At 37.0% G+C, this 26907-nt stretch overlaps 2 protein-coding genes across 4 annotated transcripts; one reads left to right on the forward strand and one right to left on the reverse strand.

The window, feature by feature from the left end:
• Positions 1–5470: 5470 nt before the first annotated feature.
• On the reverse strand, positions 5471–16897 carry cfap91 (cilia and flagella associated protein 91). 2 transcript variants are annotated; one of them, XM_042495191.2, is made up of 18 exons: positions 16261–16897; positions 16104–16180; positions 15265–15422; positions 15093–15173; positions 14801–14857; positions 14525–14703; positions 14132–14309; positions 12363–12520; positions 12104–12247; positions 11877–11995; positions 10964–11077; positions 10796–10867; positions 10517–10663; positions 10215–10436; positions 9776–9924; positions 9597–9688; positions 7790–9439; positions 5471–5610 (listed from the first exon to the last, which is right to left on the reverse strand). In XM_042495191.2, the coding sequence occupies exons 1-17, from the start codon at positions 16346–16348 to the stop codon at positions 9249–9251; spliced, it is 2226 nt and encodes a 741-aa protein (XP_042351125.2). In that variant the 5' UTR covers positions 16349–16897; the 3' UTR covers positions 5471–5610; positions 7790–9248. The 2 variants fall into 2 exon arrangements, with proteins under 2 accessions (XP_042351125.2, XP_087939452.1); XM_088083326.1 differs by having other exon boundaries at positions 14525–14706.
• A 3774-nt stretch (positions 16898–20671) lies between these two features.
• On the forward strand, positions 20672–26306 carry LOC121964514 (cell surface glycoprotein CD200 receptor 1-B). Of its 2 annotated transcripts, XM_042514718.2 has the most exons (7): positions 20672–21005; positions 22309–22365; positions 23103–23408; positions 24095–24358; positions 24574–24670; positions 24759–24801; positions 24889–26306. In XM_042514718.2, the coding sequence occupies exons 1-7, from the start codon at positions 20936–20938 to the stop codon at positions 24976–24978; spliced, it is 927 nt and encodes a 308-aa protein (XP_042370652.1). In that variant the 5' UTR covers positions 20672–20935; the 3' UTR covers positions 24979–26306. The 2 variants fall into 2 exon arrangements, with proteins under 2 accessions (XP_042370652.1, XP_042370653.1); XM_042514719.2 differs by lacking the exon at positions 22309–22365 and having other exon boundaries at positions 20679–21005.
• Positions 26307–26907: the final 601 nt, after the last annotated feature.

Here is a 26907-nt window from a genome sequence, read left to right on the forward strand (position 1 = left end):
GACATGTCAAAATTTGACATTTTTCGCCATACTATACTATGCGGTTTTTTGGCAGTTTTTTCAACGTGCTACATTTTCACTTTTTGACACACTTTTGACTCTTTTTTCAACATGCTATGCTATGGCGCGTCTCTATGAGCTATAATAAGTGGTTTTCAGCCATTTTTAGGACATTTCAAAATTTGACATTTTTTGCCATACTATACTATGCGTTTTTTTGGCAATTTTTTCAACGTGCTATATTTTCACTTTTTGACACCCTTTTGACTCTTTTTTCAACATGCTATGCTATGGCGCGTCTCTATGAGCTATAATAAGTGGTTTTCAGCCATTTTTATGATATGTCAAAATTTGACTTTTTTCGCCATACTATACTATGCGGTTTTTTGGCCATTTTTTCAACGTGCTATATTTTCACTTTTTTGCACTTTTTGGACAGTTTTATTAACATGCTATGCTATGGCGCGTCTCTATGAGCTATAATAAGTGGTTTTTAGCCATTTTTATGATATGTCAAAATTTGACATTTTTCGCCATACTATACTATGCGGTTTTTTGGCGATTTTTTCAATGTGCTATATTTTCACTTTTTGGCACTTTTTTGACCCTTTTTTCAACATGCTACGCTGTGGCGCATCTCTATGAGCTATAATAAGTGGTTTTAAGTCATTTTTAGGACATGTCAAAATTTGACATTTTTCGCCATACTATACTATGCGGTTTTTTTTTTTGGCGATATTTTCATCGTGCTATATTTTCACTTTTTGGGACCTTTTTTGAACCTTTTTTCAACATGCTTTGTTATGGCGCGTCTCTGTGAGCTACAATGAATTTTTTTCAGCCATTTTTAGGACATGTCAAAATTTGACATTTTTCACCATACTATACTATGCGGTTTTTGGCGATTATTTCAACGTGCAATATTTTCACTTTTTGGCACCCTTTTGAACCTTTCTTCAACATGCTGTGCTATGGCGCATCTCTATGAGCTATAATAAGTGGTTTTTAACCATTTTTCATGATATGTCAAAATTTTTGATTTTTCGCCATACTATACTATGCGTTTTTTGGCAATTTTTTCGACGTGCTATATTTTAATTTTTTGGCATTTTTTTTGTCAATTTTTTCAAAATGTTATGCTATGGTGCGTCTATTATACTATAATATAATACTATCTACTATGCTATAATACTATAGCATTGATTGTTTGGCAATTTTTTCATGTTCTAAATTATTACGTTTTGGCAATTTTTGGACCCTTTTTTCAACATGCTATGCTATGCTGGTATCGTCCATTTTTTTTGACTTCTCAAAGTATGGTGTTTTTGCCCTTTTCTGGCATTTCTTTCTACCTGGTATACTATGACACACTTTTACAAGCTACTATATGTCACTTTCAAACATTTTTTTACATGTCAAAATTTGACATTTTTCAACATACTATACTATGTCATGTTTGGCTAGTTTTTGGATATTCTAAATTCTGATGTGTTTGGGTTTTTTTGGCTTTTCTTTCAGATGTTTTATACTATGACGCATCTTTGCAAGCTCAAATATGTTGTTTTCAGATATTTTTCTGACATGTCAAAATTTGACAATTTTCGACATACTATACTTTGTCATTTTTTGCCATTTTTTGCCATGCTAAATTATGATGTTTTTGGCCTTTTTTCGCTTCTTTCCACTTTGTATACTATGACGCATGTTTACAAGCTATCATATGTCATTTTCAGCCTTGTTTTTGATGTGTCAAAATTTGAAAATTTTCAACATACAATACTATGTCATTTTGGCCATTTTTTGACATGCTAAATATGATGTATTTGGTCTTCCCATATTGTATACTATGACGCAGAAAATTTCAAAATTTGATTCTAAATGAAATGTGATATGTCCAAAAAACAGCTGAAAACTAAATAAATAAAAAAACTAACTAAACTAAATAAATAAAATAACATGTCGAGACATGTCATTGTATAGCTTGTCGAAAAAACATCCAAATACATCATAATTTAGCATGTCAAAAAAGGAACTGAAAGTGCTATACTGTAGTATGGCAAAAAATGTCAAAATATGACATGTCCAAAAACAACTGAAAACCACACAAAATAGCATGTCCAAACATGTCATAGTATAGAATGTTGAAAGAAACAGCCAAAACCATTACAATATAGAATTTTGAAAAAGTAGTCGAAAACGTCATACTATAGAGTATGGTGAAAAATGTCAAAATATTACATGTCCAAAAAACAGATGAAAACCACATAAAACAGCATGTCGAGACACATCATAATATAGCATGTTGGCAAAACGATCGAAAACTGCATCATATAGTATGTCGAAAAATGAAAAATGAGAGTTCATACTGGGAGGAAATCAACAATGTGGAGTGGTGTACAGAGAACAACCTACTGCTCAACATCAGTAAAACCAAGATTGTTGATTTTAGAAAAGAGGAGGCAAAAACACACACTCGTGTCTACATCAGCAGAGCTGAGGTGGAGCAGGTGAACAGCTATAGGTTGCTTGGAATTTCTATCACTGAGTAACCTATCTTGGTCATCACCACCCAGGTTTAAAAAGCACAGAAAAGACTCTACTTCCTAAAGAAACCTATGACAGCTAAATTCCAGATCAAGATCCTGGTTAACCATACTGACTAGGAACATCACAAACTGGCATGGTTCGTGCACGGCCCAGGACAGGACGGCTCTACAGCAGGTGAGTAAAACGAACATCACTGGTTCCCATCTACAGAGCATCAGTGACCTCGGTGAAGTGAGGTGTCTGCAGCACCCCAGCCACAGTGCCCCCACCCTGCTGCCGTCTGGAAAAAGATACAGAAGTATCTGCTGCCGAACCACCAGACTACAGAGAAGCTTCTTTCCCCAGGCTGTGAGACTCCTCAACTCCTGCTTCGATGCCACAAAAAAATGTAGCAGGATTAAGGATCAACTTCAATTTCATTTCTTCTTAAGCCACATTTAAGAAAAATGACAATAACCTTCTACCTTGTACATTGTAATTCAACCTTTCTGTTGTTTTCTGTATGCTAAAATACAGCAAATTGCTTGTTGAATTAGAAAAAGGTAAAAAGATTATAGCTTATCAAAGAAACTTTTTCAAATATGATGGAATATGATGTCTCAGAGGTTGTGTTACCACAAACATTTTCCATCTTTGACAGATTTTTTTTTTTTTTAACAATTAAGAAAAACTCTGAAGGCTGTCCTTCGTTGTAACACATAAGGACACTGAAAGCATATACTGTAACCTCAAGTCATTCAGACCTTTCTAGTTGGTGGTGTGTGCATTTTAATTAGCCACTGTCTAGTCTTGTCTTTGGTCTCCTGTGCATGACCTCGTTAGCTGGCTTTAGCCTTCACGTTGGTAAGCGATATCACTACATATCATTGTAAAACGTCAAAGCAGCTGTATCCAAAGTTTCTTTGCATTCAGTGCAATTGTTGGGCAGAGCGCACCCAAATGACACCCCGCCACTTTTTTAAAATCCGGTTGAAAATCATATACATTTTTTAAGCACTCGGAAATCCACTCATTATCCAATCAGTCCATGATCACTGACTCGTGTTTAAACTTGCCACCACAGGAGCAGGGGTAATATAACCATTGAAAGGAGCCACAAATTCACAGAGGCCTTCAAGCATGCACATTTATTATAGATGTTCAATGATACTTAAACAAATAGCACTACACCCCTAAAATGCATAATCAGTGGGCTCGTTCTCTATATTAATCATGACCAAAAAGTATACTTGCAATAAGATCAATATTTCCCTAAAGGTTAGCAAATATTAAAAACTTACATTTTCAGACTGCACAGTAGAAACAGCCAAGTCTACTGCTTTAAACATATGAAACAATGTGTTGGCTTTTGCTTATGTAGGTTTTCCCACCTTGTACAGCGTCAACTATGCAGTACGTAATATGGCTGCAATCTCAGATGCCAGTTTTTGCGTTGAACACCATGGTGAAGCAAATTTGCATAATTTCAAACATGGCTCCTTTCAACAGAGAAATTTGGTGTCCTATGCTTAGAGATCTATAAGAGAAACACACCTCATAGTGAATATGTTTCAGTTGTGGAAGGCATCTGGAATGCATGTTTCAAAAGAAAAAGAAAAAATATATATATACTCTGAGGCACACATTGGTGAGGTCAGCCATGTGTGAAAGAGCAGTGAAAACACTGCCGTTTCTGACCTCTTGGTTCTCTTGTTTTTCACCAGAGAGAGTGGATGAGGAGGGCGAGAGGGAGGTGGAGATGGAGCAGAGGGAGTTTTCACACTGGTTTTACTCACTCGCAAAAGAACGTTTCTCAAGCGTCGTACAGACATGTCAAAACAATGATGAAGACAACGCCTCAAACCTCCTGGCAGTCATTCAAACACCCTATAACCACTAAAGCTATAAAACGCTGAGTCAAAGGAGTTGCGGTGGCCGCAGAGCAGCTCTTGAATGGTTTCCTCTTGTTGGAATGAAAGTTGTACTGGTGTGTAAAGCACCTTCCTCGTCTGGAATCTGATCCTCCTCACCAATACCTCCTCCTCAGACATGACCACTGCAAGGACACGAAGAATGTCTGCGTGTACTGTATGTCATCCATGGAAATTTAAATAATGAGCTCCTCACATAACATACGTGTTACTATTACTTTATGCAAAGATAAACACAAAGGGTGTGTGTTAAAATAATATGGGATCATTTGTTGCATCAGGATATTACTTACTTTCTTGGTGAAGGAGGTTATACATTTTTTATATTTTTTTTCGATTTCGTTATTAATTTGCAAAACGTGGTTATATTTTTTCTCAAATAAGAAACTAAAAATTTCACACAAATAAACAGATGAAAAAAAATAGAAAAAATATCCTGACAAAAGTCTGTTTGTATCCTGAAAAAGTTTGTACCCTGAAAAAGATTACTTTTCCCCAAAAATAATTTTCTTCCTTGCCTCTCAAGGTATGCGTTGAAAATTGACTATATGGGTATAAAATGCATTATCCTGATCTGATGATGGCATCACAGTGGAACCATCTTTTGTTTTAGAAATGTAGGGTCCTGTCCCTACAGCACATCTGAATAAGTGAGTCAATGAGAAATCTGGTGGCAACGCTCATGATTAGTTTGGCAGATGCATGCATGATACAAAGTAATCCAATAAAAACCAAACTGTGTTCCAGAAAATCTTCCTAAGTAACTAATAATCTGTAAATCTACCTTGATTATGAGTGTTAGTAAGTTACTTGATTTAGAGTTGATGTTGTTATATTTACTAAAAGTGAGAAGCATTTTGTCACCTCTCTCTTATATTACAGATGTCCCTGTTTGTTGTTATAAATGTCACAACCTGCAGTAGAAATTACAGACTGTGAGAGAAAAAACGAGTTAAACAACCTCACCTGAGAAGCCCTTGCAGCCTTCACACGTCACGGCATTTAAGTGGTAACCTTTGGCCAGATCTCCATACACACCGCAGGCTCTGGACTCCTCGTTTTCTGTCACCTTCCGTTCCTCATCCTCTTCTTCATCGTGGCTTGCGAGCGCTTGTAGGATGCTCTGCACTCCAGTGTCCTTATTCATTTTCACCTATAAGGGATAATTAGATAAATCAAGTCATTGGTAATTTTCTACTGATTCATTTCACACAGAACATTGATTTTGGAAGAAATGGGGTTGAAGTTACAGTGAGTAACAGCCATGATGTGTTTAAACATTCTTACCATCAAGTATAAGGACAAGACAACTATATATGCCTGAATCATTTTCGTTCATTATAAACTGTTTGAATAAAGGTGCAGTGATGCTTAACTGTGAATAAGGCTCAGTTAAGAAATTGACGTCAATTGAAAGTCATGTATTGTGATTCATTTCCTGTGGATAAACATTCACAGTGGCAAACCATTTCAAACTCCAACAAAGAATTTCAAATAATACTTACAGTGTTCAGAAATCGTCATCGGGGCAGTTCAGTTGAAAGTGTCCAGTTTTCAACAGGGGTACTGAATTGACTCTTATTACTTTCAATAATACTTATTTTTAAAATTACCTGATGCATGACACGACTGTAATTTTTAGTTATGTTTGCACAACACTATAATCAGGTTAAGAGACATGACAAATGGAAACATGCCAATGGGTTTAATATGGGTTTTGATCAGTGGCATTGTTGGGCCTTGGTGTCTGAGGCTTCATCCCTGATTGTTTAATAAATAGTCCAGGATATAAACATGTAGGAACATATGTAGAAACATATATTTCAAAAATGGGAAAAGGCCTAATAACTTAAAAGCCCTGGATGTAATAATCCGTCATTCAGTTCATACTTGTACTTAAATAAATGTACAGTTACTTTTCACCACTGTTACCATAAATCAATACATTTAACTATTTTTCCAAACCCGGTCAATTAATTTTTAATGATAGCAGTTGTTATGCATTCTGTTTTAGAAATTTAGATTTTTTTAAAGTATTTATTATTATTATTTTTATTATTATATTATTATTATTTTATACATTTACACTATTATTATTGCACCATGTAAAAAACATAAAATGACTAATAATAATAACAACACAGCATACAATGGAGGGAGAGGCAAAGAATGAGTGGGCTTATTTGAAGACTCCACCCAAAAAAAGGTTAAAATTTCAGCACATTATAAGAAACACAAACATAAACACACAGACATTGAAATGACAACATGAGATATTATATATTGCTATTAGTTTTATATAGAAACATGGTGTCAGAGTACATAAAACAGGAATAAAAAAAAAGCGTATTCATTTTTTTTTTTATCCTGGGGGATGATCCCCCTACAGAGGCCCAGGCTAAATCCCCAATGTACTCAGTTGGTGTAGTAATTTAGTATTGGTTCCAATCTTCAAGCCAAATAAATGCAACTGAACTGAGACAGACTTCAATAAAGTATTTTTTTAGGTCTATCTCAAAGTGATTTCAGATGTACAAACAGCTGTGTGCAGTACATGAGGTTTCTCCGTAATCCCTGTGGATTTTAAATTCAGTATACAATCAACAGGTGAGAGCGAGTATTGCATCAGCTCCTCCTGTTGGCCGTGTAGTTTGATGTTTTGATACTGGGCTAGTAGTACAAGTATTCCTGGCTGCAGCCCACAGGAATGGCCCGTCGCCAAGGCGGGGGTATCAGGGGTGCAGTGCCCGCCTGCCCACACATTACGCACCTCTCAAAATCTCCAAACTGACTTTCAAAAGAAAGTTGTTACTTTGGATGAACTTCTTGCCATTTTGGAGGGGTCATATCTATGTTTTTAAAAGAAATCAGGCCAATTTGCTCAGGTATCAAAGGGTTAAATATGTCTTTTTTTGGAAAACGTGATAAATGTATATCCCCAAAATAATTCCTCTCACTTTAAGTGAGCTATTGTAGGCTTATAACATAGAAAATTCCTACATTTAAAAAAAAGGTTCCCACGGCAGATATTTGCTTGATTAAATGCCACTGGCAGGAATATGAAACTACAATTTTTAAAGTCATTTTACGGTAAAGCTGTGAAAAAGGGGAAGTCACTTAGAAAGTCAAATGCATGTTAAAACACTGAGGTTTACTTAATATGCGCAAGGAAAAAGAAGCAGTCAGCCGTTTTCCCTTGCAGCTGAGCGATTTTATTTCAAAATCAGGGTATTTAAATGACATGTGATTTTAGCTCTGCAAGGGGAAAACAAACTCATAACAATATAGCATCAATAGTGCAATATGTAAAGCAAAGTGTTAAAGGAAATTACCTCACAGGACGCACACAGCGTGGCTGCTCTACAGAGAAATGAAAAAGGGGAGGAGGCAGCACAGCCTCTCATTAACCACAGTGAACGCATCTGAGGGAGGTGGATCCTTTCCTTCTTTTTCTTCTTCTGCTGGGTTTAACGGCGGTTGGCGTCCGTAAAGTCGCAACCGCCACCTATTGGATTCAACCTAAGGTCTCCACTAACCAAGGATTAACAACAATACCAATAATAATCATAATAATAATAATAATAATGATAATAATCACATTACTCCTTCCTACTTCTCGGCTGATTGAGAGCGCCTAAACGCGTCTCTCCACAGCTGCTGTACATCCTCTCCCGAAACATATCCAACATCCAGAAATCTCCTTGCCGCATTAATAATGACCTCTATTTTTTCCGTCTTTCTCTCAATACCAGCAGTGCAATATATGACCATCGCCTACCTCACTCTCTGCGGACAGGTAGCCTCCCATGCCGCATGATGGCCTTTACAAAGGACACACTCTGGTTCAGTCACACAGTCTCTGTCACAGTCATGTCCTCCACATTTACCACACCATTCAGTGTCACTTCTGCAGACAAATAAACTGTCTCCAAACTTCAAACTCCAAAAAGAAGCAGAAACAGATTTTGTCTCAACTTTTTCCTTAGTCTCCCTATCAGATCTTGTCATCCGGAAACAGTCTGCAACACCTTTGCCACCCTCTAGTGGTCAACAATCACCCAATGACTTGATCTCATCTTAAATGAAATGCAGAGCTTCCTTTACGCTTTAAAGCACATTTCTGTAAATAAGTCACTGAATGACTCAATTTATCAGTCTCTTTTGTAAAATATTTCGCTAAACAATCCTCAAGCCACTTTCTGTCAAATTAAAATGAAAAGTGCTTCAGAGCTGCTCAGAGTGGTAGAGGGAAAGAGTCAACTGGTTATGGTGAAGTGCAGGGCCACCAATAAAAACTGGGCTCCCTGAAACCAGCTGTGACCTAACAAATATTTTAACCCCCCCTCCCCATTCAGCGACCCTCCATACCCCCATTGTTACCCCACTGGCAGAGTCCCCTGATAGAAACAGAACATGTACTTCAACCCTGACAGAAAAGATGGGAATATATTATACAGTCTAGTTAAAAATATGTAAGACGTAATAATCAATAGGCTATAATTAACCCATAAACTCTCAATGATCATTAAGTTCCTAGTGTTAAATTGTAGGCAACTGGACTTGTATGAGTTTCTTAAATATGTGTCACCTCTCATCCAAAACTGAAAAAGCCTCTTGGATGAGAGATGAAATGTCTTCAAGAAACAAATCCAGCTGCCTACAATATAGCACTTGACCTGGATGATTTAGCAGAATGCTGATTGTTAAATATATATTTTAACAATATGACAACATACTGAGACATCGGACTTCATCTCAGAACACTTTTTGTATTTTTAGTCCTCTCTTTACTTATTTTGAATGTGTTGCTGCCTCCTGCTGTCCTTGGCTGATCGTGTCCTTGAGGACTCGGTTGGAGGCTCTCTCGGTGGGACAGGTCAACTGTGCGGCCCCCAGAGGACTAGGAAGGATCTCAGAATGCTCCGCAGTCCCCTGAATGATGCTCCGAGCTGCCTGCAAGTGTCTATGCTGCCTCTGGTGCACTGGGAGAGAGAAATCACAAGGTTACAAACAGGAAGTAAAACATCTGCCCTTTAGCTTTGTCATTGTCAATTGTTATTTTTGTTTGTTTCTATTAAGAAAAATGTATTATATGATAAAAATGTGTTGATGCAGTGCAAGCAGAAAAATCTCCCGTACCTCTTTGTCTGACCGTGATCTTCTCGACCTCTGGGATGAGAAAACTGTACACCAACTCTGACACTATCTCCTCCGACTGAAGATTGTTCCTGCTGCTCACACACACAAATGATTTTTGTTCAATACTGTTTTAATTTCTGAACACCAAACATCAGCAGACACATTGAGGTATCCATTACCTTTCCTCCATGGCATAAGCAATGTCGCTGACCTCCTTTGCTTTCCTGTGAATCTCTTCTCTGGCCTGCTGGTCAGATGTCTGCTCCAAGGTCCCGAGTATGATGTCCTCCAAATATAAATCCACAGTTTCCTGGTGAACCTGCACTACCTGTGACAGAGTGTAGAGGAAACAAACACATGCTAATCGTCTGACCCTTTGAAAACTGAAGTGACATCACTTCTCTTGTGCTACTTTCACCCCTTTCAACAAGTATTTAAACCTTTGAGCCCTGATACCTGTACTTTTTACTACTTTCTTGCTTAGTTTTTATTTCTTTCCCTCTTTATTTTGGAAATAAAACAAGCCAATTTTCTCAGGTTTCAAAGGGTTGAACATGTGCACCACACGCTCTCTCTTTGCACACTCAGATAAAAAAAACATGTCATATATACACGCACCTGTCTGAAGATCTCATCTTCTTCTCTGCGCCTGCGCTCCTCCACCTGTCTCCTCCCGCTCTCCTCAGCCTCTCGCAGGCGGCGGTCTCTCTCAGCCAGTAGTGTAAAGGCGTGGATCCTGCGCTCTTCCTGGAGATGAATAAGCTCCTTGGACAATGTGTCGTACAGGTGTTCAAGCTCTGCGCCGACCACTGCGGCCTGAGACGCCTCATCTTGAATTGTCTGCGAGGGGAGAGAGAAGGTATGACGAGATTGTTTGGAATTTGCAACATTTTGTGTGTCAGTGCGCCTCTGTGTTTCACCTTGTGTCTACATTTGTCTCTCTGTTTTTTAAGGCTCATTACGAGCTCTTTGTCAGATTTCTGCAGCTCTTGCTCCTCACTCTGCAGTGCGTGGACTGTCCTCAGTTCCTGAATGAGCTCCAGGTTGTTCTCTTTTCCTTTAAACATCTGTACAACATAGAAGTGAACACAGATGAAATAACTTAAAACTCATGCAACTATTTCTGTAGGTGCTTAAAAAAAGTCACAGAAATGCAGGTAAACACACACAAACACACGTGTGTGCAGGTATGTTCAGACCTCATGTTGGATACTTCTTCCTCTCAGTAGTTTCTGCAAGTGGATGACTGCGAGCTCCTTCTCCTCATCCCCCTTAATGAGGCACATATATGTTAATCTACATAATCAAAATGAAACATGTAGGATGAACAAGGTCAGTGTCAATTAGAGTCAGAAACATTAGCTGACCTCTGGTGGCTCCTCCACTCTGGGAGTGAAAGGTCGAGGAAGAGGCTTCTCCCTCTTGACAAGAAAACGCAAAGACTTCTTGCTCACTTTCTCTTTCTCCGCCTCCTTCAAAGCCTGTGGAGCCACAATTAACAATCCATGTGTATGCAGATTATAAAGAGATAGTTTGGATTTTTGGGATTTGGGTTGTATGGGGCTCCTATCCATAGTCATTATATTACATACAGTAGATGTCAGCTTTGAGAAGCAGGCTGGAGTCTGCTATGTACTACTGTTAGTAGGGGTCTGCCACAAAACAAAATTTAGCCACCTTCAAAAAGTCCCATCTAAAAAAATCAATACAATGCTTCATTAGGAGTATTTTTTCTTCCTTACCTTCCTTCCTTACGAGGAAGCCATTGATGGTTTCAGATTCCCATCCATGTTTTCCTCAAAGCTACCAGACTCCACTGACAAAAACATGTTTGCTCACTGAACATGGAAGCTGCTGGTCTAAGTGCTTCTTGATCAATTTGTTAGTTTGTGTCATTGTTTGATTTTGTGAAGCCTAACTAACCTTTTTAAATGCCAAAGTCACAGAAAATCACAATAAAAATAGCTTTCTGAGGCAGTGGTAGACCAGCAGCTCCTATGTTCAGAAATGTTAACTCACTGTTTTTCCCAATGTAGTCTTGTTTTGAAGAGAGCAATACACTTTAAAATACACTTTGTTGTTGACACAACACACAACACACAGCAGTACATTGCTTAGCTTCCATGTCAGACACCTGCCTGCTTCCCCAAACTGGGTGCGCACTGACTGGCATCTATTGTATGCAATATACAGTCAATGGACCTCATACAACTCCACTTAAAAAAACTAGAATATGTCTTTAAGTGATGTGCTTGACTGACATGTTTCTTTCTGCTTTACCTTGTATTTCTTCATCAGTTCTACCTCTCTGCTCTCAGGAGGCTTGATCACTGTCTTGATGATGCTGACTTTGGGTTTTTTGTCCCATGGCCTGAAGACTGCCTCTAGTTTCCGTAAGCCTATAATTGACAAAGAATTATCTTAACACAATAACAGACACTGGTGTTTCTGATGCTAGTATTAAAATGATCCACTCGACTCTACTTTTTACAAAAGCAGATTCAGACCTTCACTTGTGTCTAGGTAGTGGTTTTTTAACTTATTGTTGGAGGTGAGGGTTTCCCTGTGGCTCCGAGAATCTGCAAAGTTTTTGACGAGTTTCTCTCGTTTTCCCTCCACATTTCTGTGCTTAACTTCCAGTTTTCTCAGTGCTACAGACAAAAATGTTGAAGAAGAAGAGAGGGATGAGAAGGAATGAAACAAATCATTGAATAATATATTTATGATGAGAACGCTGTGCTAAAGCAGAGGCAGCGGTGGTCTTACACCTGATGTAGTCACTGTGAATCTTCTGCTGCTTGGTCTCTTTCTCTTTTAAGAGCTTAGAATATATCTGGTTCAGTCTCTCGTTTGTGACTTCTTTCTGGGCTTCGTCTCTTTGCCTCAAGAGGTCCTTCAGCACAGCAAGGCGAGCGTCTTGTAACCTGGCCACCACGTACAGAAACAGAGACCTCTGAAGAAGGGCAGGTTTTGCATGGTAAAAACAGCAAAAGGAGGGGTTTAACAAGACTGCTGAATAAGATGAATCAGTATTTGGTTAGACATATAAAGAGTGGTGCAGGAAGGAGTGCTTGAACCCGCAACTGAGTTCGCATCTTTGGACTTCCAGTTCCCTCGTCTTAAAGTCAATGGGTTTTCAAATGGGTTTTTGCTTAGATGCCTGAAATAAGGGCTGCGGTTTACACAAGCTTAAAAGATTTCCACGCTTTGTTCTACAATGTAAAATACATCAGTAAATACCCCACTGTGAACTTTAAAGCTTTTATGTGTCTTCATGCCATGTTGGTAGTGTAGTTTGTTTGTAGCTTAGAGTTAGCCCTTTACCTTGGCGATGCCATTTATGTTTAAATATCATAAAAGCAGTGTTCATTTGTGAAGATTCTATCTCGCTGAAAAAAGGTGCATCATAAACATTTGTTTACCAAAGAGATTATTCTCTGCAATCATCCAAAACCCAGTGGAAAATCCCACAGGCTTTTTGTCAAGGAAACCAGGTCAACATTAGCTTTCAGATTGGCCTACCAAAACACATAATCTGCACACAACTCTATTAGCTCCTGTCGTATGTGCTCATGGAATTTAAAAATGATAAAAAAAGATATGAAGGATAAACTACCTTTACAACGGTCTTCTTTTGAAACTTAGTGGCCTCTGAGTTAGTTGGCATATTTTAAAATTAGTGAACAAAACTATAGTGTTTTATCCTTCCACTATCCCTCCTGGTAAAGTCACTTAAACTGCACATCTAAGAATACACTCTCCAGGATTGTGTCAATGACAAGCAACATATCTGGCAAGCTGCAAAAGCCCTTGATGCAACTCTTCACAGACAGGACAAGATAGAAAGCGAGGGGTATCTTGGCAGATGGCTCCCAACCTCTTTTCAGTCAGTCTGAGGCGCTATAGAGTCTTTCTAGCAACTTAAAATGTGTGGAAGAAGTCCTTCATCCCAAGTGCCACCAATATTCTTAACTCAACAAAGTGACTGATGAGTTTCAAGTAGTACACCTCAGACAGATAATGATATGAACTGATTTCACAGGAATAGTGTAAAGTGTCAGTGTAAGTGTAACTGACCGTGTCTATATGTTTGTAACTGCTCGTCTGTTTTTTATTATGTTGTCTCCTGTGTCTGGTGGGCCAAAGACAAATTTCCAACTTGGTGGACAATAAAGATTCCCCCCACACACTTTTCTTTTCTTTTGTTGTCTTGTCTTTTCTATTCTAGTTTTTGTTCAAACCTGTGTCAGCAATTTCCAACTTTGGCGTCCCCAGTGGTAGAATCTAAAAAAATAGCAATGCACAGCTCTAAACAAGTTTAGGGTTTGTTTTTTTTTTATATGCTGTCTGACATTTATTATAGCAGATGTCTTAAAACATCTGACTACTTGGCAAGAGGTACAAGCTAACAGGTCAAATATTTGCCAATACTGCACAATAACATTTTAGGTCAGTAGTGATTTACTTTTCTATTAATCTCTTTTCCAGTTAGGGATAAAAAAAAAAAAAAATAGGTAAGGTGCATCACAACTTACTTCTGTATTTCTGCTTCTCTGAAAGCCCACTCTTGGGCCTCCATCTCCTCCATCATACGTCTCCTTTTGTCCAGCTGACTAAGGTCATTCAACGGAGGAAGGGAGGCCTCCCAAGCTCGTTTGACACGTGCCCGCTCAATCATTTCCACCTCTGCCAGGCCTGCAGGCAGACCACGACCTGAGGGGTATTGTCATCACAGTGGGTTTAAATGTAATTTTCAGAGGTAGTGAGACCTATTGGTAAGTCATTATAAAACACGATAAGTACAAGCACAATTCAGCTGGTAGATACAGATCGATTATTTAGCTGAAAGCACCAGCAGGAGCGCTGGATAGTTTTACAAATGGACATTATGGTGTATGTAATAACAATCTGAACAGTTGATCGTGTACCCCAAGTCAAAGCTGCCAGCTGCAGGAGCTCTGAGGGAGTCGTCCCAGGTTGCACCACATACTCAGGGCTGTACGGGTCTGTCTGTGTTTCACTTTCCCTGTAGTCGGTCTGGACCCCCACGGTGAAGTGGGTCGGCTGTTGCTCAGCATTCTTTCCTCCAGTGGCTACAAAGTCTCCTCTGCTGAGACGAACAGAGAGGATGTGACCTCTAACAGCAAAAAGGCACAACAGAGATGGCTGGAAAATAATAAAGTGTAAGGAGCTGTTAAACTTACTTCGGCAATGCAAAAATCACATCTGGGGGAGCGTGCCGTCCAGAGGGAATCAGAGGGCTAAAGAAAACAGAAAGGAACACCATGTCAGAAACTACAGTAGTATGTGATGTAGAAACTGCAGGATTATGGCAGTTATCTTTACTAAACTGTCAGGCTGAGATAACTGCTGTAAAATGAAATAATAAAAAAATAAAAAATAAATAAATAAAAAATAAAAATAAATAAAATAAAAGTTACTATGACTGTATTCCACTATATTCAAACCATCAGAGTATAAACACACATATCAAACCATTTAAAGTATTTCCAGCGATCAGCTCCGGTCACATGGTTCTCTTCCTTTTTTAGCCATGACTTAGCATTTGGAATAATCCTGTCAAGACAATAATGCCAAGTGACACAGTTTTTATTTGTAATGTTTAACAGAGTTCTCTGCTCATTTAAATTGTGTTAGCTGTTGTTACCCAGCCATCTGCTGCAGAGCCTCTCTGCGCTGCTCTGTGTGGCCTCGCCAACGACGATCAATAAAGGCTGGTACTGGGTCTGGAGGGTCCAGTTGAACAGTATACCGTGGGTGGTGGGACAGGTTACTGAACATAGACCCAAACTCAGGCATTCTCCTCTGATAAAGGCAGAGAGAAATGCAGTCAGCAAGTGCATGCATTCAGTTTGTTTTTCCCTCGTGTGTCAGGTTACTATTTATTATTAATAAGAGCACAGGAGCTGGTGCAAAATGAGAGAGGCACTCCAAATATTTTTTAAGCACTGGGGAGGGAGTTATGTCTTTGGCTTGGGGGAGGAACATTTAATGTTAAGTGTTCATATTTTGTATTTATTTTGAATACCCTCAGAACCCAACAACTCCAAAAAGATATGTCTGTTCTGTTCTTCAGAACTCTTCAAAATCAAATTTACCATATTATGACACATTTATTTATGCTATATATTTTTTTCAATAAATACTATTATCTTAGGATAACCTTATCCTGTAAACAAGTCAACACGTTATTATTTTTTGACAAATCTGTGCATTCTTAGGAGCAATACAAGCAACACAACATAAACTCACAAAACCGAATAACAAAGCATTGTAACCAAACATATCTTCTGTTTAATATAGTTAATAAGCCAACGTAACTTTTGCCTTTGATTTTGCTGTTGTGGTTATAGTTGTGGCAAAATAATAGGAGAAAAAATGCAAAAATGAAAAAATCTTCCCGAGTCTTAACCTGATTGTTAGTAGACGTTATGTGATGATATCACCCATCCTTATTGTTAGAAACAAAATAAAAACACAACTTACAAGTCTGTCCTGAGAGACGTAGGCCTTGAGGTTGGACCTGGCATGGTCTACCTCCGATGACACTGTGTAGACTGGATCTGCAGCAACAACAGTTCAGCCAAGTGAGTTAGCTAACCTAGCTAGCAGGTTTACAGATAGTATCAGCCAGTTTACTCACCGTATAAGTGGTCATAAAGCCGTTCCCGCAGAACAGCTTTTCTAGCATCATTATTCTTGAGAATAGTGTGAGTGACAGACACGCTCATTTTCTTATCTCCGTTAAATAAGAAAACGCTATTCAGACGGCGACATCAATAAAGTCTGTTGTTTTTAATAATCAGTGTGAAGGTGAGACAGATCATAGTTGCTGCACCTTTTGGTTTTAACAATGTTACCATGGAGACGGTAAACTGAGCGTTCGAAAGTGGGAGGAGTTGTTTAATTTTGTACATAAAACGTCAGGCGACAGTTGGAGCAGAAGACGACATTAGTCTTGAGACTCTACAAATAATGGACGTGTGCAGTCGCAATCGAGCTCACCGGTAACGGCAAGCCGGAGCTCGAAATATCGTTTTGTCGAAACTTAATAACACAATCAGTAGTTGGATTAAATCGGTCCGCGCCAAGCTTCTTTTTAAATGTTTTAAGCAGCAACGACTGAGGTTCTTTGCCCCAGCTGGTGCTGACTTCTTCTACTCCATAGCAACTGTAGCAGAGGCTTATGGGTATTGTAGTAGTGAAAGCCTGTCCTCTCCCTGTCCCTGTTCGATCATGGGAAGTTATGTACCCAAAGAATATGAATGTACCAAATAATTTGTGGCTTGATTTTAACTTTCTGTTTCCATGAACTGAATAAAAGTGAAAAAAAAAAGACGTTCGCCGTTTCAAACTGAAAAAAATAATAAATAAATTATCCAATGACCTTGTAATCATGACATAAAAATGTGTTTTAGATTTAAGGCAAACAAAAACCTAGGCTACAATGGGTAAATATACTTCCGGAACCAGAAAGTCATTACATTCAGTCTCTTTTCTGATTGGTGCATTTTGTTACAAATGTAGCTTTCCTTGAATAAAATGTTTATAAAAAATAATATAAAAATAAAATATGGCTTCAACCTACTCTTTAATGCAAGTTTTTTTTTTTTTTTTAAAGACTGAATTTCAATACTATAATACCATTACAAACCAAAACAATAACTGAAGAATATGTCAATTTTCAGCTGAAAGTTCACAAGAACGTCTGATTGACTGACACTGAAAGTAATGAAAATAATAGTAATAATGATATTAGCAGTAGTAGTATTAGTAGTAGTAGTAATAATAATAATAATAATAATAATGATAAAAATTATAATAGTTATTATTATTATTATTATCATTATTATTACTATTATTATTATTATTAAAAATATGCTTAATAAAATAGATATTTAAAGTGAACGCAAAATACTTGCTTGCAAAAAATACCTTTTTAAGACTTTCCAAAGCCGGACACCATTTTGATAATATTGCATTAACAATTTCCCCAACTGTTGCCTACAAGAAGGCCTACCCTGCTGCCTGGAGACAATGAAGATTGCATTAGACAAATATATATCAAATGTTAGACAACAGAGTGGTCCTTAAAATTAAATAGCTTTAAAATCATAAGCATTAAAGGTTAACACAGTATTAGGAACAGTACATAGTATAATATAGTAAAAGACATTCTTTTTTCTTGGCAGTCAGAGAGGGATCATCACAGACCATGTGCATGATGAGTTTAATGGTTTTGTCCCATTTCTGATTGGTGCAATTTGAGATATTACTGTTGTTTCTTTTTGCAATTGCCCCGGCCTTACTCTGAATCTGTAGCCTGTATGTTTTTGCTCTTAAATCAGGTTTTAAAGTAGTATGTTCTTTTGTTATATATATATATATATATATATATATATATATATATATATATATATATATATATATATATATATATATATATATATATATATATAACACACTCTTATGCAAGCTCCAATAAGGTTTTTGTAAATAATAAAACATTAATTTGAATTAAAGAGTTACTTCTGAGGCAACTTGAGAAAAGCTTAAGCCAATGCACCACTAGCTAAATACATCTGCATTTTGTTTAGCCTGTTATTAATTTTCAGCAGATGTTTCCCTTTTTTACCATTCAGAGCATATTTTGGGTTGGGTTGCCAAAAAGGTTGATTTTGACATCAACAGGAAGTCTGTGTTATCACAGGGAAACAGCGCACGCACGCACGCACACACGCACACACACATACACACACAGACACACACACAAACACATACACCAAATGTGGCACAAATGTTGATCCTTATCTACCAACTTTTAATTTGTTATTTTGTCTTCCTTTTTTCTTCTTTTTTTAATGATGATTTTAATGAGTAATTATTATTACGATTTTTTTAACCCCTGTTGGATTTGAGGAACACAGCTGGCCAAAGCAACATGACTTCACAGCTGGAGGGTTTTGCAATTTTGTGGAAAGGCTAGTTTTAGAGCCAAGTGCCAGCTCACAGTCAGCTGAAATTCTGCTCTTCGTATTAAATGAGCACTATCTAATATTAGATCCTAGAAAAAAGGAGAACAGACTTGGGCCTGTTAAACCATAGATTACTGCAAACATTACTTCCTTGCATTAGTGTCAGTCTACTGTTTTTGAAACCCTGTCAACTGTAGATTTTATGAGGACAAAACAAGTCAGGGTATAAGGGTAAGACAAAATGTTGCTTCTATCTGTGTTTAACCAGAAGATATGTACCCTTCAAAAGATGTGTATTTCCTTTAAATGTTCATTTTGACAGTTTTTAAGGGCAGAGTGAGAATGCACTCAGGAAAAGCTGTTTTCATTATTCAACCACCCTTTCTGGTTGTATATGGGGCAACTAATATCAAGTTGTCTCATTGCAAGATGTACTCACGAACCACAAAGTCCGCATAGAGCTTGCAGATTATAACCACAAACAAGTAATAACAACCAAATACGTTGTTGTCAGTTAACTCTGATCTGCAAACTGGGGATGGAGTCCTTAGAGACGCCTGCACCCACACTGACGCTCCATAAACAGCACATGTAAGCAGCTTTGCATTGTGTAACCTGAATAGAGCAAAATGTTCTGACACCAGCAGATAGGAGACCACAAAAAAATGACACTTACTCAGCATTAACGATTACCTCTCTAGAATAATTCTAAACTTAGTTCCCAGTTTATGATTAAAAAAAGAACAGCTAAAAATAATTCACATGGCAATAACTCTATTTATTTTAGGAAAGTTATAATGTTTGTCTTCTGATTAAACTTTTTTAGAGAAGTGTTGATTCAACTTAACTATGGTCATTTTAGAGGCTGTATAGTTTGTGCTGCTCTTATTGTGTCATCGTCAGAAATATTTCTGATATTTTTGCCCTTACCAGTTACATCAGTAAAAAGAGATACAGTGGAGAAGGACATATTCATATTCTTGTAAAAGTAAAAGTACTAATACCACACTACAAAAATACCCTTGTTCAAGTGAAAGTCCTGCTTTGCAAATGGTACTTAAGTAAAAGTAAGTAAGTATAATCGAAAACAAACATGTACTTAAAGTGACAAAAGAAAGAAAGAAAGAAAGAAAGAAAGAATTTATTCAAGAATTCAAAATAATTTTGAAAACTTATCAAAAATTATTTACCAATTATTATTTTTGTCCATCAGCTGAATGATTAATAAAAAAAAAATTCCCATCAACTAATATAACAATCAAAAATAATTATTTAATTTTTTTTTTATAAATAATTTTTTTTGTCAATATGCTAATTGATTAATCAACTAATTGTTTCAGCAGCACTTTACTCTTTAACTGTAACTGTAGTTAAATTTTTAACAAAACATCACATTTTTAATGCTTTTTGATGTTGTTACTGCAAAAGTTTTAATTCGTACAAGTGACTAATGCTTTCAGATTAGTGTAGAAAAGTAAAATGCACAATACATATATATATATATATATATATATATATATATATATTTATATATATATATATATATATATATATATATATATATAAAGTAAAGTACAAGTACCTAAATTTAGTGCTTAAGTACAGTACTAGGACAAATATAGTTAGTTAAAATGCAATACAACAACAATGTTAAGAATCAACAAATCTATCTTGGTTTGAACAAAACCTGAACATTACAAAATTAAAGAAGGTAAGAATTTAGTGCAGGGCTGCTGTATTACACACATAATTATTTTCAGCTATCATATGATCTGTACCAGACAGCAAGGCATTTATGTATAATACCTCAGTCAAAGCCATGCTGGATTTAATAACTGATTAATTATTGATACAATTACATCCTGTGTCTGCTTTATACTGTTGTTTAGCTTTGAGTGTAAACTGCTTTGAGAGAGGGTGATCATGTGACTTTGCAGGAAAGGAAACTGGTGTCTTGACTTGTCAGTCATCACCCTATGTGGGAGAAAAAGGCAGATGTTTGCGTGGAAAGCGGTTTGGAGAGCAGGGGGGAAAGAAGGAGGGAGGGATTTGTTAGTCACATGTCCTTTGTGTTTCTTTATCATGAAGAGTGTCAAGGATGTTCAGTTTGTCTGGATGCAGTAGAGAAGTTGCTTCACTCAACCCCTGAGCTTCCTAGACTTCAATAGAGAAAGTGAAATTAATTAATTATGGTAAATGGCTTGACAAACAGACAAAACACAGTTTGATGTTTGTGGAGTTTAGGGCTGAGGATTTAAGTGTTGTGGAGTTAAAGAATTGACGTGTTTCTTACTGGTGTAAGAGACGCTGCCAGTTTACAGAGGAACCCGAAGACGACTGGAGATGTGGGACATGATGTGGATTTTTGCAGCTAGTATCCTCTTGTTGTCTGAAGCATGGAGCCATGAGCCAGGTTTGAACATAAACACATTTTACTTGCATTTTGACATTTCTCATCCTTTGTTAGGTACAGCTTTATAAAATAGAGACATATTTTTTTTAGAAGTGCAGAAAACTTACAGAAAGATGACCTTGTAAGAAGTTGTCTTCAGATACTGAGCAACATTTTAAAGCTTTTTTTATACTGTATGAATATGTCATTTGTAGAACTCTTCACCACATGTATACAATATATTGTCTAAATGTATTATACAATATAATGCAACTCAAATGCCATGCAGGCAAAACGATATACAACATTGCTGTATAACCTATGAAATGTTGGTAATACTGTAAAGTAAAGTAAACTGTAAAGTGGTCTGCTGCTGCGAGATTTCTGCTTAATTGTCTGAGGTGTGACTCACAGTGTAGACAGGCAGTGGAAAGAACAGAGGTGGGGTAATGCAAAAGCCTACAAGTGAGGAAACATAACTCATATATGAGATCGTTGCTCCATTTTCTGAATGACACGTTGCCTCTTGCTTCTTCAGTGAAAACCATGATTTCAGATCAGGGTAGCACTATGATGCAGCTTTTCTCCACTCTGTGGTCTCTAAAAAGCGGAGGAGATGCTTCTTTTTCAGACCGTGATTTTGTCACCCCACCTCATGCGTGGCGATGTGCTACTGTCTGTCAGAAGTAAACAACTCTCAGACCCCCCCATGACACTCTGAAGTAAAGTCAGTCAGTGAACCCTGAATTTTGCGATTAATTTCTCTGAAGTGGCAATGCGTATATCATGAGTTTCTCACAACGTAGACAAGCAAACAGGGACGATTATGACAATAATAATTAGACAGTTTTGAGTGTTGAGTTTTTTCCTCCTCCAACTAAGTTTTTGTTTTTGTTTTACCAAAGCCCCATGACAGCAAATTTAATAAAATAAAAATGGTTTAGTGTCTTAACTTTTTGCACAAGAAAGGTAGAAATATGACTTGGTTTGCATGTGAAAAATCTGCTCCGGACAGGACTCATTAAAACACATGTACATTGAAACACAATAAAAGTTAATTAAGTAGATATAAAGTGCATAGACAAATAGTGCCATTTCTGTGTTCATTTCTGATTTAGTTTTGCTGGATGGTCATATCTGCCAGTTTTAATCAAGTCGCTTTACACCTTAACTAACTTAATAACAAATAAAAGCCACCCTGATTGTTGCTCTGCTGATTGAACACTTCATAATGAATCACTAACTCCTGCTTTTTGACTGAAAAGAAAAAGAAACAAATCTGTTTTACTAACTTTTTCCTAACATCCACCTCCACCTCTCTCAGGAACTAACCAAAACTTCAACTCTATGAACGCCAGCACCTCTCCTCCTAAAGTTTCTGGTAAACTCACTCCCCCCTTTCTCTCCAGCAGTTTTATAGAATGAGTAGTTACTTAGTGATAGTGTAGATGCAAGAAGTTGAACAAGACAATATACATTTAAATCTTTTTTTATTAATCCTTATTTCAAAAGAACCTTTTTTGTTAAAACAAATTGAAATAATTGGGGGTTTTTTTAAACAAGGGAAGACAGAAGACAAAAGGTGTAGTCAACCTTTTTTAGTTTAATTTGGAATATAATCATGAAATACTAAGAGGCTATAACAAATGTTTGCACATTTTTTAAAAGTAATCACAAAATTGGAAGAAATATTGAAAAGTTGTAGTTTTATTATTAGAAAATTAATTGAAATTATTATTATTCATTGTAAAGTTTAATAATTGTTAAGTAGGTTTTGTCAGTCAGTCATAAACATAAAGGAACTATATGATTTATTATAATTGCTTTTGTCCCATATAATGCTTAATGCCTACACTATGTGTGTTAAATGTTTATAGTTTTAATTTGATTTTGTTTTCATTTATTTATCATTCATTCATTTATGTTTTTGTCTTTGTACATGAATGTCCACGTAGATTTTTTTTTTATGTATATGAGGTATTTAAATAAATTAGGACATTTCTACTTTGTATGTTGTTTTAAAAAAAAATAAACCTAAATCATTTAATCAGCACAATCATTGCAACACTATTTATAAAAATAATGCAACCATTCTTCCTTCCATCCTTTTTTTTCCAGTGGTCATAAATTCAACTTTCAACATTGGGAGTGAAGTTAACCTGACATGCAGCAATAAGACATGGAATGAGATTATGTTTGTAACCTGGACTTACGTAGTAAATAACCAACATTGTAGAATAGCCTCAAACAGTGAAGGTGGAAGTGTTGACAACTGCAAGGATGGCAAATCACTCCGAAACACATCCACTGCTCAGTCATACCTGCACATCTCAAACTTCTCTAATGATGACGTGGGGGTCTACAAGTGTGAGTCAGTTTTCAGAGGAGGACTCGAATCTTACGATATCCACGTGGCTATCACAGGTAAGTCTTTTCTCCACACAAGGATGATTTTAAGAACCACATAAGCAATCAATTTAACTTCTTAAAGGGCTACATAAATCAAACCCACAATATTTAAAGGGATACTTTGCTGATTTTCGACCATCTTTTGTATCAGAACAATGTAGGCAGTTTGTGTAAATGAACTGCAGTAAACTTCCATCTCTAATCTAATATAATAATCTCTCACCACAAATTCAGATTTTTTTTCACAGGCTCTAGGGCTTTTGCTTGAACTACAGATCGTACTTTCATATTCCTGCCACAGTGGAAAAAACAGTATAGAAGCAAATCAGGAGAGACCTGCCCCTAGCTTTCTCTCAAACTCAGGTCAAACAGTAAAACCAGGCAGTGCTGATCAAATGTAAAACAAGATTATGTTACTGTTTTGCCCATTTCTCATGAAAAATGCCTTCAGAAACATATTTAAGTGCACTGTTTGGCTGTTATATGAGACTTTGTGAACCGTAATTGGGTGCTGCACTGTTTTCTTGTATTGTAAAAACTGAGTCTGAAAATTCTGAGATAAAACAACAAAACTACGCATGACTGATAAAATATAAAAAGTGCAAATATAAATACATTTCTGTGTGTGACTTGATTGAATTTACATCAAGATAAAGTATTCGCTGATTCTTATTTCTCCTATTTTATCTTTCCTGGCCTAGTTCCTCCGAAAATATTAGCCTGGTTAGAGCATAAGGACAACAAGATGGTGGCAGTGTGCAGAGCTGAAAGAGGAAAACCTGCTGCCAACATCAGCTGGAGTCATGGGGGAAACTCATCGTCTAAGACAATTGACTCACATGGATTTTATACAGTAGAAAGTCGCCTGGAGCTCCTCAAGGAAATGGACAGAGAAAACCTGACCTGTGCTATCAGGCACCAGTCCTGGAAAGGGGAAAAGATTTTAATACCAGAACTCCCAAAAGGTCAGAATCTTTGCAGGGTGGATTGATAAGAACAAAAAAAGGGTTTTGTGCAGAGTCATTAAGTTTAAATATTAAAAAAAAGATGCTAATCATTTTATTTGTACATGATAAACATTTAGGTGTTTTACATAATATTATAACTTTGTAAATATATGTAATACGCTGTATTAATGCCCAAAAATGTTAAACTCTTTTTCTTAACTCTCCCACTGCAGGTTATGTTCTCTGGCTGTGCATCCTAGTTGTAGTGGTAATCATTGTGTTTTTGGCAGGATTTTTATTTTTTGCACAAAAGAAACTAACAACATCAAGGTAAGGATTTTCACACATTAATAAGCAAATTACAGTGAATTGCAGCTTTTTTGTTGACCACGAGTTTGCGTATCCACCTTTTTAACAGGCAATGCCAACAGTCCGTAATCTCATCATCTAAATCTCCACCTGTGAGTAATCCTTCTGCATTAAGCAGTTCTGCATGTTTTTCTGCACATTGTTAAGCTCTATTCATGACATCTTTCTGGTTTTTACAGACAGAACACGTGGAGGAAGTGGAGCCCTACGCCAGCTATGTTCAACGCGTGAACTCTATCTATAACTCCTCTGCAGATTTGTTCACATAAGATCCTGCACATGCAACACACTCTAAATGCGCATGGCTCTGTGTGAGGGCTGTGAAAGTGAGAAACGATGAAATAGTAAAGAGAGAAAGGAAAGAGATGAAAGACTTCCGATAAGAAAGAGAAGCCTCTCAGTTTAATTCTGCCTGAACAAAGCTCTTGAGTGATGAAGCAGGGAATGTACCTAATGACACTCACTGGCTCCAGTGCACAGCGCTGCAGCCCACCACTCTGTGTGTGGGTGTCATAAAGAACATTAATAATAACTAAAATGCAGCGATAGATGGATTTTAAAGAACACCGCCTTCAGCTGGACTCAGCACACCAAGACTACAGAACCTTTGACAGGCTACAATTACAGTATATTCCTAAGAGAACACAGGTGCAAAATTGCTTCAAGATAATATGGACAATATTAAACAAAGTTTTCATGCCATGTCTTAATGTACAAGTTATTGAGTGTATTAAACATACATCTGTACATATTGGTTTCCTTGTAGCTAGCTCTACAAAATTAAAAGAACACTAAAAAAAGTACAAAAGAACAAGCAACTGAACTTTCCAATACTGATAACTGTATGACTGTATGACACAAAGTGTAAAAAACAGTCTGTGGTCTAGATCAAATCTTTTTTTCACACTGTGGTTAATATCTAAAAACATTAAATGTCAAGTTGACTTGAAAATCCTGTGTAGATATGCATCAAACTGTTTTTTTTTAATTCTGTCTCATGATTGATCAGAGACTTTCAACTTTGAAGGGGACTCGTATGGAACAGGGTTTTTATGTACTTATTTGTGCCTATTCTGCATTGATTTACTATAAATGTCTTTAATTTTATAAATAAAATAAGTAATAACAAGCAATACTATAAGGTCAATCAAACTAATTTCTGAAGAAACTAAAAGGAAAAGGGCCCTGCGATGGTCTGGCGAACTGTCCAGGGTGTACCCCGCCTTCCGCCCGATGACAGCTGGGATTGGCTCCAGCCCCCCTGCGACCCTTACGAGGACGAGCGGTTACAGAACATGACTGACTGACTGACTAAAAGGAAAAGTAAACTGGGAAAGGGGGGCTGTTCTGCCATCTACTGGTGGAGATCAGCACACAGTCCATCATGATTCTCATGCACAGTGTCAAAGTCTATTTTAAAATGAGTATTTTTTGAGTATTTTTCTATTTTAAAATGAGTAATGAATAATTTTCTACATTCTGGTGAAATTTTAAGGATGAAAGTGTTTTTCTTTTCTTTTCTTTTTTTCTGTACCATTTTACAGTGTAAATGTCTTTAATTTTGTCAAAATAAATATATTTAACATAAATAATATAAGTCTACTATTTTCCCCTGTCACCAAATTCTTGGCCCTATGCATAAGTGGTCCCTGTGGGGTGGCCCCCACCTTTCCTCTCCACCCTCCCATGTCTCTCATGCAGCTTTTGTTGTTGTTGTTGTTGTTGTTGTTGTTGTTGTTGTTGTTGTTGTTGTTGTTGTTGTTTTCAAATTCAGTTTGCTTTCCTTTTTGTTTTCAAACTCTGGCTTCCCTTATTCCTAGGGCAGACATGGACTAAACCATTTTGTGCCTTAAGGGGAGCTTTATTTTTTAATATACAGGCCTCAGCATTTTAACAGATTTATTCAGACAATTTCAACTGAATGAAAACCCTGTGAACCCTCTAAATCTACACCTACGGCTGATAATATGCAGTCTGTCACACTGATACAGCTTTTGGTTACTTGAACAGTTTCAGCTAATCAGTAATAGATGCCCTCCTAATGTTTTTCCAATGTCAGTGATTATAAGAAGAGAATCCACAGTCCCCTAATACACAAATAGGATTAAGACTTTGGCTTTAAATTCTGCTATTAAACCGTAAGGTGAAACAACTATAATTTGTCTCATCTTCACACTGATTATTAAGTTGAACAGAAA

Source organism: Plectropomus leopardus, chromosome 10 (genome assembly GCF_026936395.1).
Source record: "Plectropomus leopardus strain MGB_pleo_1.0 chromosome 10, ASM2693639v1, whole genome shotgun sequence".
In the NCBI taxonomy this organism is placed as follows: Eukaryota; Metazoa; Chordata; class Actinopteri; order Perciformes; family Serranidae; genus Plectropomus; species Plectropomus leopardus.